The following is an 18,004-nucleotide window of genomic DNA, read 5'->3' as shown; positions in this document are numbered from 1 at the left end:
AAGTTTAATTACTATGGTTTTTCTTTGCTTCAAGTTGCATTCAGTTCTTTTTCAAATTTGTCTGGCCAAGTTTGATAGTCCTTTGTCATCCTTTTAATTCCTTCCTTTATTCTTGAAATCTACTGGACACAAATACTTTATATTCTGTGTTTGATCTTTATTCTATCTGTGGCCTTTGCAGGTGTGATTCTGTTTTGTTGAACTATTGTTTTTGTTAATTCTTGCTAATGGTGACTTGTTACCTTGAGTGTTTAGTATTTTTTCATTCTGAACTCATGTTCTTTGGAATGGAATTTTCTCTGCAGGGATTAGTTAAGGCTTTTTATAAAAGCTCTTTTCCTCCAGAGTGAATTTGCTTTTGCTTCTGCCAGGTGCTTTCAAGCATTGTCACCAGGAACACTGTAAACTTAATTTTTGACTCAAAATTTTAGGGCCCCATAGGTCTGTGAATTAAGATCTCAAACTTGGCTGAAGACAGGCTCAGGTTAGAAATGTTTCTTTTTTCTGTTCCATCCTGTGAATGGCCTTTATTCCCTTGGTCTACCACTGAGGGGTGGGTTTTTGGTTTTGTTTTCTATTTTTTTCCAGTTAGGTTTTGCTGATCAGGCATCCTGGCTTTGGTGGAGGGAAGTGGTGATCTCTGATCCTCCCTCTTGCCTTGTTTGGGGCATTTGGTTTCACCTCCTGACCCCTGCCTATGTGGCCCACTGCAAACTAGGGCCCAGGCGAACATAGATCAGCCTACATCCCCCAGACGAAGTTGGTTCCAGTGCTCACTCACACCTGAAGAGTCAGGCTTTTGTATTCCTGGCCTCTGAGGAATTTCCTTATTTTCTTTCCAGCACAGCTATGTATTATTACTACATGTATTTTTTAAAATTATTTTTAATATTTTACCCAGCATTTTTAGTTGTATTATCCTGGGAGGGGATTCTATGACCATCTAGTATGCCATATTGCTGAAAATGGAACACTCAAATCTTGGTACAGTATTTTGAAAGTTAATCCTCTAATATAGAGGCAGCATAATTTTGTGAGGAGCAAACATCTAGAATTTTTTATACTTCTGTGTCTGGTTTTAGAAAGAAATTTTACTGATTCAGTAGCAGCTGAAAAAGCTTCTTCACCTAAACATGTTTACTTTGGATATTAGCAGTTTATGGCATTATTTACTTTTCTAACTTTAACTAATGAACTTTTTTTCCTTTTATACTTTAAGGAGGTAATTGAGTTCTATGTTCAAAATGAAAATTCAGTAGACAAGTGGAAAAAACCTTTAGTGATTGATAAACTCAAGGTAAGAAAAATAAGAGAACCTTAAAAGTGGAAAATTTATATACAGGCATTTTTTGAGACCTTAGTTTGTTGTTGCTTCTGTTGTTATATATGTAGAGGATAATTGTATCAATTATAACTTTTTAAAAAGAAAGTTAAAAATAGAATCTGTAATATACAAATTAGGTTACGTAGTGTGTGTGTATGGTATGTGATGAAGACAGCCTCTTAACAGCTATTCAAATTAAAAATACAATCAACACTACTCATTTGAGACTGAAGTTGAGGCAGGGTATTCTTCCCACATGGGCTTAATCCAAATTTCATGTTTTCAAATTTTAACACATGTTAGGAATTGAAATGGACAAAATAGTATATTTGGCATAATTATGCTCAGATGTAGGAGATTTTATAATCGCTGTGATTCAATAAGAAGTACTCAAGTAAGCAAATTTAGTTTTTCAGCCAAATCTAAGGAAGCTTAACTGTTAAGAAATTGTTGATTTATAGTGAATTAATAACTACTTGCATTGTAAGATACAATGAAATAAATAATTTCATAAGTTCAAAAGGCGTAAATACCAGTATCTTTTAAAAACAAATAATTTTAGGTCATGATAAATTATGATAACTCTGGCATATTCATCACCTTGACAGGAAATGGCCAAAGCAGAAGGCCTCTGGAACTTGTTTTTGCCAGCTGTAAGCGGTCTCAGCCAAGTAGACTATGCCTTGATTGCTGAAGAAACAGGAAAATGCTTTTTTGCTCCAGATGCCTTTAACTGCCAAGCACCAGGTTACTACATTATTTAAAAACAGAACTTTTCTCAGATATTTTGATAAGTGTTTAAAATTTCTCTATTTTTTGACAAGGAAGTTTTTCTACACAAAGTCATTGATCTATAAATTTGTCTATAATTTTACTTTCAGTTACTTTTATTTAAATATTTTTAAAAATGGACCTAAAGTTCTCATTGGATTATTCTTTTATTAAACATCATTACATTAAGAGTATTAGTGAATAGAAGTCACCACCAAAGGGATTGGCCATATAAGGTTTCCAGTTTTCTAACTGGGTATTAAACATATCTATGGTTAGTTAGAATGGATAGAGTTTTAAATCTTTTGGTTAGTCTCACTATCTCTCCATTTACTCACCAATTATTTGTCAATTGCCTACTATATGCCAAGCAGTATTTTAGGAACTATCATGAAATAAAATACACAAAGATTCCTGCCTCATGGAGCTGGCATTCTAATAGACAGAGACAAAAATAAACAATAGCTAGATTAAATAAGTAATTATATAGTAAGCTTGAAGATGAAAAGTGCTTTGGGGAAAAAAACCAGCAAGGTAGGGGAGCTCTGGAATGCTGAGGGACAGGTAATGTGTATAACAATTTAAGATGAAAGGCTCAGAATAGGCCTTATTAAGAAAATGACATTCAGTAAAGACTTAAAGAAGGTGAGAGAGTTAATCATGCTGAGATCTGGGGGAAGAGTTTTCATAGCACAGAGAACATAAAATGCAAAGGCCCTAAAGCAAGAGTGTGATTGGTGTATTTCAAGAATAGCCAAGGAGGTCAGTGCGGCTGGGAAAGAATAGCAAAAGATATCAGAGAGGAAAGAGCCTTGTATGTTGGGACTTATAGGGCAGGTGAGTGCTTATACTTTCAGTGAAATGGGGATTTGAGCAGAGGAGTGACAAGATGTCACTTCAGTTTTAAAAGGATCCCTTTGGCTGCTATGTTGAGAATTAACAAAAGGAGAGAAGGAAATAAGCAGGGAGTCTTGTTGTGATGGTCTTGGTGAGAGATGATGGGAATTTATTCAAGGGAGTAGCAGTGGAAAGAGTGAGAAGTGGAAAGATTCTAAATATATTTTGAGGGCAGAGCCAAGAGGATTTCCTGATTGGTTATGAAGTATTAATGGGGGAGTCAAGGATGCCTTCAAGGACTTTGGCATGAAAAATTGGAAGGATGAGGGAGGGAGGCCAACTTTTCTTTAAAAAGGTAATATGGAAGGAATAAACCAGGAATGTAGTCTTCAGAAGGTGTTTTCAAACTCAATTTGCAGAAGGAACCCCCTAAGAAGCTTTTAAAAAATCCGGATTCACAGGCTTCATCCCTGGAGATTCTGACTCAGTAGGTCTAGGGTAGACCCTTGATATGTCTTTTGTCTTTTTTCCCCCAAGTTACTGTGGTTATTTTTGATGCTTCCAGTCAAGGACTGGCATTTGATTTGTAGTAGAAGGATAATTGTATAATATCCTATAGTGTCCCTGCACAAGTTAGGCCTCAGTTTTGCCTTTTGTGCTTATTGTATGGCCCTGGTACTGAAGCCTCCCAAAAAGAGTTAGTGAAGTGGGGAAGTGCCCAAAAGAGGTATGTTGGATGTCAGAGAAAACACAATCTAGTTGCTTCTCGAAGTGTTTCCACACTGGACTTTGACTCTCATTTCTTAGGAATTATTAAGATAGTCCATAAACCTCTGATAATGGTTGAACTTGTCCCAGATATGGTTTTCTCTCTTCAGAACACTGATTTGTCTATTTACTGCTGACTACATTTTAATCCAATAATGAGGCTACTGTAAAAGTAAATAAATCTATTCACAGAGTTTCTATAGATTTGATCTCTTTATATGTAGCTATTATATCATGCTACATAGGTAGCATAATTTTGTGGAAAGAGAACTGGTAGTCTTTTGTTTAAAACTTTTTTTATTGCCACCCATAGTAAGAAATATATTTTATATTGTGACCCAATATGTAGCGTATGAAGCTCTATGTGTGTGTTCATGGATGGATAGATTTATGGAAATGAGGAGAGGAGAGACATATATTACTGAAAAAAGGCTTCATGAAACAAGTTTCCCTTACTACATGAATTCATATATTTTCCACTGAGTCTAGTCTAATGTATTCTATTTTGATCTATTTTCATTTCTCAGAGAATGCTAGTCATATTCCATTGAATTAATTTTATGACACACTAATGGGTCATAATATGAAAAATAATGCTATAGAAGGCATCCATTGCAGATGCAGCTCTGCCGCTATTTTTCCATTTGACCTATGAACTTTTCACTAGGTGGTCATAGACTTTTTTCTAGTATTAAAATTTCACTAGTCTATCGGTTGTAATATGATACCACCAAACTGCTGAAATTTTAAAATTCGCAAGAGAAATACATTTTCTTTGACCAAAGTATGATAAGCAACTGTCCTCAGCAAACAAGATGTGTAAAACCATAGGTAGAAAACTAGGCATTTTCTCTTTGTAGTGGAGATATCTTCATGAAGGCCTTTGGGCTATTGTGTTTTAGAGCATTGTGTTTTGCTTTATACAAAGCAGATAAAGAAGGGAATATAATTGATGTCGATTAAATACTTAAGAGTTTTCTTAAGTCTATATGAGATGAATTTCTACTCAAGATACCCAAATTATTTCCCAAATAGTTATAAAATATTATGGTACACATACGTAGTCTTCTGATTTGCCTTTTGTTTTGGTTTGGTTTGGTTTCTTTGCCCATCAATAAGTCATACAATATTGTATACTGGAATGTTGAAAATAGTCATTTTAATTCTAAAGCCGTTACTAGAAAATTTGGGGACCTTTAGGCTAATTTGGGGGAAATTTTTTCTTTTTGTACAAGTAATTTATCTAGGCTTTTCTTTTTTTTTTAACGAACCTATAAATGGTAACTTTGGTTTGTCAGATTCTCAGAATAAACTAATTTTTGGAAAGTTTTTATTCAATATTTACCTCATTCGAACTACAAGAAACACTGGATTTAAAACAAGCAAAGAAAACAATGAACTTCATTAATTATAATTCAAGACTCATTTTCTCCCTCAGTTGAAAAGAATTTTAAGCTTGTGTTAATCTACTAGGAATTGTGTGCATTTTAATATAACTTGGGCCCTGTTAGGAGTGCCTGAACAGAGTACAAACATGTTTTGAGAGACTTAACTTAGACTTAGCTCAATTTTCATAGGCATTTCAATAGCTGTCCTTAATATCATTGTAAGAGACGATATTGAAAAATTCTTCCTCAAAATCTTATAAGTAATCAGCATTCAAGAGAAAGGTTTTAGAGAGTATTTTTAGAAATTTGATGGGAATGAAAATCAGAGAAAGGCATCTAGAGCATTTTGCTCCACAGCAGACATGAAGCATTCTTTTTCACCTGAGAGTGATACTGCAGTGTATCATGTATTGCACAATGCCCTCTGAGGGCTGGAGAGGGTCTTTGAAGTTATCTATTGTCATTTTCTATCCAGGGCAGGGATTCCATGTTTAGCATCCTTGAGATATTACCTAGTACTTTTCTAGGTGGTATGGGATCACAAAAGTAAGAGCAGTGTTAGTGGTAAAAAGACAATAATTACTATGTGAGGTCAAAGGAAGGAGATATTTCTGATTGGGTAGCTGGAGAGTCTTCACAATGGAGATGGCTCAGAAGCAGAAGTTTACTTAGGAGTGACAGGTAGAATTTCACCGGAGAGAAGGCCTGGCCCAAGCAAACAGGTGGAAGTTAAAAAGCACAGGGTGTGTTTGAGGAACAGGAGTCTCAGTAATAAGTAATGTTAATTGTTCTCTAAGAGCATTGCAGTCACTCCAAGCAGAGTATATTTGCAAGATAGCAGGCAAAGGTTAGACCAGTAAATTATTTTCCTCAGTCCTAATTGAGTTAAAACTCATTAGAGCCATGCTTCATTGGGATGAAGTAGACAAGTGTCTGTGATTCAGAACAAGTTGAATAAATAGGCACCAAATGCCATGTACTTGTAACTACTTATGGCATACCTTCCTTGTAAATTGTATTTACTATTATGTTTAGTCTACGGCCATGCGACCCTGAATGCACCCAATCTCGTCTGTTATGTTTCAAAATATATTTGTTAGTAAATATTTGCTCTAAAAAGATTCATGTCTGTTATCTATATAAAGTTTGGATTTCACATTGATAAATTTTTAAATGCAAAACAAGTGCTTTTCCTTATTACGTGTAGACACAGGGAACATGGAGGTGCTTCACCTATATGGAAGTGAGAAACAGAAGCAGCAGTGGCTTGAGCCTCTTCTTCAAGGGAGCATTGCCTCTTGCTTCTGTATGACAGGTAAGAGCAAATCAGTCACATTCTCCCATTGTGCAGCCACTTTTCCCGGTTATTATGGAGGAACTGAAGAAATGTGGGATGTGGCTCTGTGTTTCAGGCAAATTTGCCTGTGACCAGAAATGTCAACATATTTGTTGTGAGCCCAATTTTAATTTTTGGCATTTTTAAATGTGCAGAATAAAATTGTCCTCCCCTTTGGGAGGACACCAGATGATGTTTTCTGGTAGCCTGCTTTAGGCATTAGCAGCAGAGTAAACTTAGTTTTATAACCTTTTGACTTGCATCTAAAATTGCCATCTGTGGGTGTTTAAGATCTTTTTTACCCTAGTGTATGAAATATTGACCTTTGTGATTATTTTATATTGACACTTAAAAACTACTCAACTCGGGCTTCCCTGGTGGTGCAGTGGTTGAGAATCCGCCTGCCAATATAGGGGACTCGGGTTCGAGCCCTGGCCTGGGAAGATCCCACATGCCGCAGAGCAACTGGGCCCGTGAACCACAATTACTGAGCCTGCGCGTCTGGAGCCTGTACTCCGAAACAAGAGAGGCCGCGATAGTGAGAGGTCCGCGCACCACGATGAAGGGTGGCCCCCGCTCGCCGCAACTAGAGAAAGCCCTGGCACAGAAACGAAGACCCAACACAGCCAAAAATAAATAAATTAAAAAAACAAAAAACTACTCAACTCTGCCATAAACCCAGAAAAATAGAACTTTCACCAGTGTTGGTCATATAGTTCAAATTATAATCATGTGGGGTAATTAAACTAGGAGCATGTTAATAAAAATGGGTTTTGGTACATTTGTACATAGGAAACAGTAATTAAGAACTCTTCAAAGGACAAAATCATTGTTTCATATTTGAGTTTAAAATTAAACTCAATTTCATCTGGCCATAATTTTGGGCAGATTTTATTGTCCTTCTATAACATTGCATACATTTATAATAGCAAAACTGATCCCCATTTAAACCAGTAAGAGGCATTTATTGAGCACCTGCTGTATGCTGTGTTGTCTACAAAGCTCTAATTAATTACAAAATAAGTAGAGTACACACCTCCTTTTCTAAAGAAAGAGGGTCTCTAGTTTCAGAAAGAGAACACATAAAATATCTTAAGGATCCATTCAAAAGAGCAGCACATTAACAAGTGCAGATTACTATGATTGAGAGCTAGCCTGTAAGTTCTAAAATGCAATGCAGTAAAGCAGTCTTGTAAAAGTGTCCTGTGGAAAACTTTCTGAAGACATTAAGTGTTGAGCAAGCTTTATAGAATGCAAAATAAATAGATTGGTGAAAGCATTCCTGATGGAATTTGCAAGGCACAGTTAGAAGTTGTTTAAGATACTACAGAAATAGAGTCACAGATGTCAAAAACAAATTTATGGTTACCGAGGGGGAAAGCGGGGGAGGGAGGGGGGAGATAAATTGGGAGATTAGGATTAACATATACACACTACTATATATAAAACAGATAACTGCTGAGAACCTACTGTATAGCACAGGGAACTCTACTCAATACTCTGTAATGACCTATATGGGAAAAGAATCTAAAAAAGAGTGGATATATGATTCACTTTTCTGTACAGCAGAAACTAACACAACATTGTAAATCAACTATACTCCAATAAAAATTAATTTTAAAAAAAAGAAAAAAGAGGTTGTTTAAGATACTAAACCTATGGTGGGGAAAGCTGGCTTGCAAATATGTAGTACAGATTTTCATTGTGGGAAGTAAAGAACGATATTTTTAATGCACGTTTGATGATTGGAGAAAAGATTGAGTTGTATCCCAAGTCATATATCACTGAGAATGCCAAGAACATAATTCGCATAGTTGATCTATCTGAGTTGTTCTAAATACTTCATTTATTCATTCATTCTTCCAATGCACATTTATCGAATACCTACTATGTGTAGGTTGTAGGAGAACCAAGGGGAATGGGGGAAGGGTAGGAAGATGAAAAAGACAAAGATGCCTCTGTCCTCAAAGAGTTCACATTTCTTTAACTAAGTGTCTTTTGTAAACTAATGGTATCTGCCTGCCTGTAAATTCAGCCTTTGCTTATTTATAGAGCCCGATGTAGCTTCAAGTGATGCCACAAATATTGAATGTAGCATCCAGCAAGATGGAGATAGCTATGTAATTAACGGCAAGAAATGGTGGTGCAGTGGTGAGTATTCTATTGATTCTTCATGCCAGATGCTGTGCTAGAATAATAAGATACATAGTTATTCATTTCATGACCACAGTTCTTTAAATTCTGCCTTTGAAAGCATTTTCAAATTTACAAATACTTAATAAAAAGAAAAGTAATTTTAAAACAACGTCTTGACTAGGCGATGTTTATTTAAGAGCAGAAAACGTCTTTTTTTTACAGTTTGTGAGAGAAAAAATTTATATTAGTGCACACTATTTTTGACCATTGTTATTTCTATCAAAATTAAATTTTAATAGGGGCATATTACATGGACTATAATAATTGATATATAATTGTTTTTAAAGAGATAAGCAGTCCAAATTATTAAAAATAATTTATTGTGGTACATATTTTCATTGTTTAAAAATACAAGTATTTAAGTGAAAAATAAGAGTCTTTAGACAGAGAAAAATATATTATTTAGTCAACCCTCAGTAATAGACTCACGTAAATGGATGAGCCCTTTAGGCAGTTATAAAAATTGAAACCTAGATAAATGTGATTGTCTGAGGATTGCTTCTAGAGTATAAATGATAAATCTAACAGGATAACCAGCTTATAACTAAAGAAAGTTGACATCATAAAAGCAAATTACATATTTAGAAACTTACCAGTAATATAGTACAATAGCCAGAAAAGCTTTATATGTTTTTGTTTTTGTTTTTGTTTTTTGATTGCCAATTGTTATTTTTTCTGGAGTTTTATGAAATCTCTTACAAATTAAGAAACAAGAAAAAGAAAAAGACATTAAATTTTGCTGTATAGCTATTCAAGTACTAAAATTATGCAGGGAAATTGTTCTTATATTAAAATTTAGATAATTTAAAATAATTATAAATGCCCCTTAATTTAAATTTCTTTAATAATCTGTTTTAGATGACCTAATTTATAGTGTTTTTCTTATGTATGACTGTTACTACTATTTTCCTATATTGTTAATTTTAATTTCCATGTTTTATGCATTTACTTTTTGTTTCCTCTTTTTCTTGGCTTCTACCCCACTCCCCTTCCCCACTCTAACCTCTTCTTTGTTATAAGTTGCCACCACAGTGTTTGAGATTTGAATTTCAGAAAAATGCAGATGTTTTATCTGAGGGAGAAGCCTCATTCATGTGTATCGAAGCAAGAGACAGAGCAGTTTTATATTTAAATGCTGAAAGTACTGGTTGGCTCTGTAACATCTTCAGAATCGAAAGGAATCTCCTCCACATTTTGTCTTTGTCTTCTCCAGGACCCATATTTCTTGGCAACTTTCATGATGTAGTTTTTAAAAGAGTTTCCCATAAAAACATACAGGACCGGGTTGAGGCAGCTGTGAAAGAGTGCAATGCTCTCTGTGATTTGGATGGCAACATCCATACGTTTGCTCATGTCGCAGTTGGTGATCAGGGAGTAGATGACATCTATGGCTTGGCAAAACTTGACAATGTTATAAGGCAGCTGAGTGACAAGGAAAACTATGACCACTGTGAGCAGAACTTTGAGGGGCCGAGATTTTGTAATGTTTGGCATCTTGATGAGTGTCTTTGCCGTGATGAAGTAGCACACTGCCATAATAAGAAAGGGTATTACAAATCCAACGCAGATTTCCAGCATTTGAATTGATGCTTTCATTGATGTTCCTAGGTGGTGTGGAAAGATGGGAATGCACCTAGCCTTGTGATTTACTGTATAAAAAACCAGCTGAGGTATACTCAGCAAGATGGCAGCCATCCAGACACAGAAACAGATAAGCCGGCATTGTTTTCGCACTCCCAATTGACTGGGGGCTTTAGTTACTGCCCAATATCTGTCTATGCTGATACAAGCCAGAAACTGCATTCCAGAGACAAAGTTGACCGTGTACAAGGCTGAAGTGACTTTGCACATGATTTTCCCTAAAACCCACCCATGAACTGCATTAACTGCCCAAAAAGGCAGAGTGAATAGAAGGAGTAAATCTGCCACTGCCAAATTCAGGATGTACACATCTGTTTTGGTTCGCCGCTTTTTGTAATGGGCATAAATTGCCACTATTATGGAATTGCCTGCAAGTCCAATGATGAAAGCTATTGTGAAGAAGGCAGGCAGGAAAACTTTTGCAAATTTTCTGACCTCTTCTTTTATACAGATCACTTCATACTGACTATAGTCATGAGTGTCATTCATTTCATTTTCCTCATAATAGTAATCTGTTGACTGGTTGTGTTCCAAAGCCATGGCTCCAATCTAAATGGCAAAAAGAATACAGGATATTTATTTTAATATTGCTTAAGTGGAAACGCTTTTGATCTAGCATATGTTTTATTCTTTTATTAGAGAACAGATTGTTGCCATAACATATGTGAGCCTGAATCTGCCACTCTTTGAAACTCTTTATTGGAAGCCACGTTGGAATATAACCCCAAGAGTAGTTTTTCATCCCTTGTTTTTACAAGTCTGTGTACAGGAGCTGGGATTTACAGAGGGAAGATAAAAATAATACCCTGGGGAATTTTATTAATCATTAAACCCTGTAACTTTTACATATACAACTTTGTGATTCTTACACAGTATATTGACAGTAAATTAAATTTTAAAATTAAAGTAATTTTATTTATTTAAAATAAATATTATTTTTATTTATTTATGAATTTATTTTAAAATAAGTTAAATATATTATCTCAGCATTTTACTTAATTTTACTGGTTGGCTTTTATAAAACAAAGTCTCCTCTAGTTAGCTTCCCTCCAAAACCTGTCACTACATGCTGATTGTAAACTACTATTTGGTAGCACTGTTGTTCCACTAGTCACCTAAGCCTTCAGCCTGTACCATCCTTGATTTATCTCTTATCTTCATCCCTGATTTCCAGTCAGCCCCTAAATTCTGATTTTACCTCCCCAATAGGTCTCAAATCTGTCTCTTCCTTTTAATCTGTGCTCCTTGACACATCCACACAATTCGACCATCATTATTACCTGGCCTATTACAATATCTTCCCAACTGGCATCCTACTGTTCTTATTCCTCCTTACCACCTCCTTGTCAAAACATTTTTCTTACTGCCATCAGAGTGCTCTCTCTCTAAAATATCAATCCATCACTGCTGCTTATTAGCTCCTCACCTGAAAGACACATCTCTTCATCTGAAAGATACAATCTAAGCTCCTTACCATGACACCCAAGGCTCCTTCCATAATGTTGTCCTACCCATGGTTCCTGCTACATCCCTCTACTGTGCACCCTGCACGGTAGACAGTAACAATACTGATTTGCCAGCGATTTTCTGGCACACACCATGCTGCAGCACATGTCTACATCATTACTCATTCTGTTCTTTTATCTGATGGACTATTTCCTGCCCTTCCCTTGAAGGGCCAGTTCCTACCCAGTTAACTTAGATGTCACCTCTCCAGAAGACTTTCCCGATCCAATAACTGTATCTGCATATCTCTCAGAGAACTGACCCCATCCTATGGAAGACATGTTTCTCAGACTACCTTTTCCCTCTGTGCTCTAAGTTCCCTAAGACTATGACCTCTTGGATTTATGTTTATAATTAATACCCAAAGAGAGTGCCTGGCACACTCTAGGTGCCCAGCAAATATTTGTCAAACTAAAGGTTTTACCAATAGGTATAAAGCTATTACTCTAGAATGGAAAGATGATACTCCAGGAATCTCATGTCTCTTCATTAAGTTATTCTACTCTACTGGCTATTAACACCATGTAGTATTAAGATAAGCTTGCACAGAATTCACAAGTTTTAAAATATATGTAATAATAACTTTCAGTGTTTTTATTATAATGCTGAGTTTTGTTATGCTTTTTCCTTAGACCTTCTGTCTCCCTTTATCCTTAAAGTTATTTGAAAAGTTCCAATCTGGAAGACTACTCTAGTCTTCATTTTCTTATATGTTAATTATTAATACGGTAGGAACTTTGTTCTTTCCTTCTCTTTTATCACACAAATCTTGAACCTGGTGATAAGGTATAATATGGCCAAACAGTATAAGATATTAAGGAAAGATATTTTAAAAGAATTAATCATACTAAAAATATGAGTAAATAAGAGTAGGAATGGAAACTATTTGCAGAAGTGATCCTTCTGGCAGAAACATAGAAACACATTTAAATGCCTTTGTAATTATCATAAGAATAAAAAAATTCAACAATAAAACAAAACAGGAAAAAATGATATAGCAAAACCTATTATTAACAAAGTTTTATAAGCAAGTAATGGTATTAAAATAATATTTTCTTCCTGCTATATTCATATTTTTGTTTTAAGGTTAACATGTATAACTGTTTTCAAATAGCTCTTTTTTGCACATGTAAACTTTTATGCATCAAGACTCCCTCTATATACATAAATATACCAAACCTTTGGGCTTAAAAAAAAAATCATATAAAAGTCTGAATGAAAAAAGAAAGAAAAAAACCAACCTGTTTCTGTCGGCAGACAGGAGCAGTCTTGAGTGCAGAGAGTAAGATAGAATGACCTCTCTAACTCAGCATACTTTTATTTTCGTTTTATACCCCGCCTTTGTCTTACATCCAGTAAGGCTTTCGGGAAATTTAACCTTGTGAGCACTTGATCTTTTATTTTATGTATAACCATCCTGTGAACTCAAATCCAAGTTCTTAAGTGTCCTAGGTTACAAACTTGAAGGAATTCAATCTCGTTTCAAAAACTACAGACCTTTCGAAGTTTCCACTTAGCCAAAGGGAACAGGAACGTGCCTGCAGCTGAGGTACTGACTGCCAAACCAAAAGAATTCACCAGAGCGCCTCAGGGCAGCTAACAAGTATTTACTTGTAGGTAGCATCTAGACAAATACTCTCTAAAATTATTTTGTCTAGGAAAGAAAACAAAAATGATTGTAACCTAGAAAGTTATCTTTTTGAAGACTAAATTATCAAAAACTAAATTCTAAGTAATCATTAGGCATTTATAGTAGAATTAAAATTTTTATACCACATCATTTTGTATTTTGCTTAAGCTATGAGACTCCCCTTGGCCTCACTGTACTCCTTATCTGTCCTTGACCCCAGAGTATGCCTTTCCCCAAGACTTTAAATTCTTGTGCCTTCCTGTAATCTTCTTCAATGACCAGCTACAAACTTTCAAAATCCTTCTGTCTGAAAAGGCTATCTCCGGCTATCTCCCCCTCCCCCTACTTCCAAACAAATGAAAGTTAGAGAAAGAAGAGAAATGTATGCAGATTTAACCCTTGGCCTTGACTCTCCTCACATTTGCATAACAGTTCCCTTATTTACTTTCTCTAGGCTCAGTCTCCCCCTTCAGAAGTTATTTCAGACCAATGCCTTTTTTTCTCCAAGCAATTGATCTAACTTTCCTGTTGATTCACAGAAAAGAGACTCTAGAGCACTGGGGCCTTCATCTTCCCACAGTATGTGTCTGGGGGTACAGCCAACTTCTCCTCCTTGTTATCCACCAGTCTTTGAGAAGAGTTATTTGCATGCCGCTAAACCACCTCACCAAGAAAAAAGTGCCTGACCAAATGTAAAATAGATAGCTAGTGGGAAGCAGCCGCATAGCACAGGAAGATCAGCTCAGTGCTTTGTGACCACCTAGAGGGGTGGGATAGGGAGGGTGGGAGGGAGGGAGACTCAAGAAGGAAGAGATATGGGGATATATGTATATGTATAAGTGATTCACTTAGTTATACAGCAGAAACTAACACACCATTGTAAAGCAATTATACTACAATAAAGATGTTAAATAAATAAATAAATAAATAAAACATTTGCAAATTGCAAAAGAAAAAAGTGCCTGGATTTGTAGTGTTAGACATTTTCCATGGTGTAAACACTCCCACCATGGCCAATTTCAGCTACCAATGTGAAGTAACTGAGGGCAAAGTTGCTGAGAGATGAGCATATCAGCCTTCCTTAGCAGATTCTAGTGCAATGCTTCCAAAAGAGGCATCTCTTCTCCTTACCATGGCTGATCATTACTCTGATCTCTTACTGCTTTCTGAGGGATACTGCTCTTAAATTTATCCCTGCCCTCTCTAGACTCTCTGGTCTTTTGCCTTCTCTTACCTCTTATTCTTCTTTATCTTATGTATTTTGGGGGCAGGAGGAAGCAAACAAGCAACCTTCCACTAAATTCTTAGAATGGCCTACCCTCCATCCCTCATTGCCTCTCTGACTTATTTCCTTCTCCTCCCCTTTGCTTGCTTATTCTGCCACACCAACCTCCTTGCTGTTTTGAAATGTGCTAAGCACATTCCTTCTTAGGGCTTTTGTACTGGCTCTTGTATCTGCCTGGAATGTGCTTCCTTTTAATACTTGCAAGGCTCACTCCCTCATGTATTTCGAGTCTTTGTCCAATCACCACCTCCTCACTGAGGCAACCCGTGACTATTATATTTAAAATATCCTTCACAAACAAAACAAATGAACAAACATAACAAAACAGAAACGAGTTATAGATACAGAGAGCAAACCGATGGTTGATGGTTGCCAGGTGGGAGTGGGATGGGGGAGGAAAGAAATAGGTAAGGGAGATTAAAAGATTACAAACTCTTAAAAAGAGATTACAGGGCTTCCCCGGTGGTGCAGTGGTTAAGAATCTGCCTGCCAATGCAGGAGACACGGGTTCAAGCCCAGGTCTAGGAAGAACCCATATGCCTCAGAGCAACTAAGCCCACATGCCTCGGAGCAGCTAAGCCCACATGCCACAACTACTGAGCCTGTGCTCTAGAGCCGGAGCTCTGCAACAAGAAAAGCCACAGCAATGAGAAGCCCGTGGGCACTGCAACGAAGAGTAGCCCCTGCTTGCCCGAAGACCCAATGCAGCCAAAAATAAATAAATAAAATAAATAAATGTATTAAAAAAAATACATCTTTGTTGATATGTATACATTTAATACATTATTCCATAGCGTGCACCAAATTTTCAAAAAAAAAAAAAAAAAAGGACTACAAACTTCCAGTTGCAAAGTAAATGAGTCATGGGGATGAAATGTATAGTGTGAGGAATATAGCCAATAATTAAGTAATATCTTTGTATGTTGACATATCATAACTAGATTTATCATAGTGGTCAGTTTAAAATGTTTAGAAATATCCAGTCACTGTGTCGTGTAACAGGAACTAACATAGTGTTGTACGTCAATTGTACTTCAAAAACAAAACATAAAAAAAAGAGATCAGATATGTGGTTGCAAGAGGCAGGTGGAAGGGGAAGGGAATTGGATGAAGGTGGTCAAAAAAGGTACAAACTTCCAGTTATAAGATAAATAAGTAGTAGGGATCTAATGTACAACATAATAAGTAGAATTAACACTGATGTATGTTATATATGGAAGGTGTTAAGAGAGTAAACCCTAAGAGTTCTCATCACAAGGAAGAAAATATTTTTCTATTTCTTTCATTTTGTATCTGTGTGAGATGATGGATGTTCACCAAACTTATTGTGATAATCATTTCATGATGTATGTAAGTCAAACTTATACAGAGCTGTATGTCAATTATATCTCAATAAAACAGAAGGCAAAAATTAAATAAATTAATTAAACTAAGTACCCTTCACCTGCCTATACTCCCAATCAACCTTACCCATAGCACTTTTCATGTGCTAATGTACCATATCATTTATATTGTGTTTGGTGTCTAATGTATCTCACCCTGTATTAGAATATAAGCTTCATCAGATTAGGGACTTTTGTATGATTTGTTCATATATAAATATATAGAATAGTGCCTGACACATAGTAGATACTCAATAAATATTTTGAATTAATAAATAATTCTACTTTCCCTTCTGATTATTGTCCCATTTTACTTGCCCTTGATGCTGTAGTTCTTTAATGACTAATTAAATTTATGAATGAATGAATCAGTCAATCAATCAACCAATCAATCAGTGCTTAAGTAACTTATCTTCCACAGACTTATAAATTTAGCAATGCAGCTGGAATTTTATTTTATTTTATTTTATTTATTTATTTTTAAATACATTTATTTATTTATTTATTTTTGGCTGTGCTGGGTCTTCGTTTCTGTGCAAGGGCTCTCTTCAGTTGCAGCGAGCGGGGACCACTCTTCATCGCGGTGCGCGGGCCTCTCACTATCGGAGCCTCTGTTGTTGCGGAGCACAGGCTCCAGACGCGCAGGCTCAGTAGTTGTGGCTCACGGGCCCAGTCGCCCCGCGGCACGTGGGATCCTCCCAGACCAGGGCTCAAACCCGTGTCCCCTGCATTGGCAGGCATTGGCTGGAATTTTAGATCCAGATCTTTAGTCTTAGACAATTTCTACTTTTTCATACTATCTCTTATGCATATGTATAATTCCATGATGTCATCTATTATAGAATTTTGATACATATTTATAGATATTTAAAAGTATCCGTCCTTTTCCTTCATTTCCTCCCCCATGTACTTTCAACCACGTACTTTCTTGTAAATAGGATTCCCTTCTTGTAAATCAGTTGTAAAGCTATAATCTTTACATCTTTTCAATTCGGTCATTATTTTTGCTAATTCAAACACATACCCAGTCCTTGGGGCATAAAGGATCTCAGGATCAAGCTTCTTCTGGTAGTATATAGTGAGTCACACCTGTGTATGAAACATGGTGAAACTAGCTCACTGACTGACCTTTTCCTATATTTTCCTCCTCAACAGAACTAGAAGAGGTGTTTTAATAGGGAATACTTGACAACATTTGGAAGTCAATCATAAAGCTTGGAGGATAGGGAAAGGCATCACTTACCTTAGGCAACTTTTCAGAGTATTTACTTGATGCTTCTTTAGCGCCTTTTTTTTTGTACCTCTCTTCCACCATAAGTTGATTCCAACTGGCTTCTCACCATAAATTGTCTCTCACCCTTCCTCACCGGTCCTAACATAGCAATGTCCCTTTTTCCTATAGAATCTCTCTCTCCACACCCATTTCTCATCTTCCTCTTCTAGTGCCATTTTTCTCAGTATTAGGTGCTTGGGAAGCAATCTGACTAAACTATATTTTACATTTTCACTGAAAATGTCTTCGATATTGAGATATAAATTGAGCATTATTTAATAATCTTATGATTACTCTTTAGTGTCCATACTACATATTGAATTCATATTGTATATGAGTTTTTTATTTAGCATTTTTGCTTAAGCATTTTCATGTTATTCAAACTCACTATAAATGACATTTTTCATAGCTAAATAATATTTTATGTGGATTATCATAATTTGACTTACCATTCAACTGCTATAGGACTTTTTGAATGTTCCAGTTTTTTGCTATTACAAATAATGTTATAGAGAGCATCTTTGTAGATATGGTAGGAAACTGCACTTAATCTAATCTTACTGAGGGATGTTGAAGAATGGGAGTAACCATGTATAACTATCCGTTTTCTTATTACACTAAAGAGAGCATTCTGTAGAGTAATCTTAGAGTTCTTTCAGTTAAGTGC

At 36.0% G+C, this 18,004-nt stretch overlaps 2 protein-coding genes and 1 pseudogene across 5 annotated transcripts in view; 2 read left to right on the top strand and 1 right to left on the bottom strand.

Moving 5' to 3' along the window:
- LOC309659503 (ras-related protein Rap-1b pseudogene) overlaps positions 1 to 18,004 on the top strand; it is a 377,624-nt pseudogene that overhangs the window by 22,194 nt on the left and 337,426 nt on the right. The gene's annotated exons all lie outside the window — the stretch shown is intronic.
- Positions 1 to 18,004, top strand: part of ACAD11 (acyl-CoA dehydrogenase family member 11) — a 103,363-nt gene that overhangs the window by 49,644 nt on the left and 35,715 nt on the right. For all 3 annotated transcript variants that reach the window (XM_082459244.1, XM_082459243.1, XM_082459245.1), the window contains 4 exons: positions 1,220 to 1,297; positions 1,933 to 2,071; positions 6,296 to 6,403; positions 8,477 to 8,575. In XM_082459244.1, coding sequence (XP_082315370.1) covers positions 1,220 to 1,297; positions 1,933 to 2,071; positions 6,296 to 6,403; positions 8,477 to 8,575 — 424 coding nt within the window. The remainder of the gene's footprint in view (positions 1 to 1,219; positions 1,298 to 1,932; positions 2,072 to 6,295; positions 6,404 to 8,476; positions 8,576 to 18,004) is intronic.
- On the bottom strand, positions 8,583 to 13,841 carry ACKR4 (atypical chemokine receptor 4). Its single transcript, XM_082459342.1, has 2 exons — positions 13,009 to 13,841; positions 8,583 to 10,810 (listed from the first exon to the last, which is right to left on the bottom strand). The coding sequence occupies exon 2, from the start codon at positions 10,799 to 10,801 to the stop codon at positions 9,749 to 9,751; it is 1,053 nt and encodes a 350-aa protein (XP_082315468.1). The 5' UTR covers positions 10,802 to 10,810; positions 13,009 to 13,841; the 3' UTR covers positions 8,583 to 9,748.

Source organism: Balaenoptera physalus (assembly GCF_965194825.1).
Source record: "Balaenoptera physalus genome assembly, chromosome: 4".
Classification (NCBI taxonomy): domain Eukaryota; kingdom Metazoa; phylum Chordata; class Mammalia; order Artiodactyla; family Balaenopteridae; genus Balaenoptera; species Balaenoptera physalus.
This window is presented reverse-complemented; position numbering and strand designations above follow the sequence as displayed.

Bases quoted from the DNA above. Each gene is read 5' to 3' on its own strand.
- ACKR4 (XM_082459342.1), bottom strand. From the start codon at position 10,801: ATGGCTTTGGAACACAACCAGTCAACAGATTACTATTATGAGGAAAAT.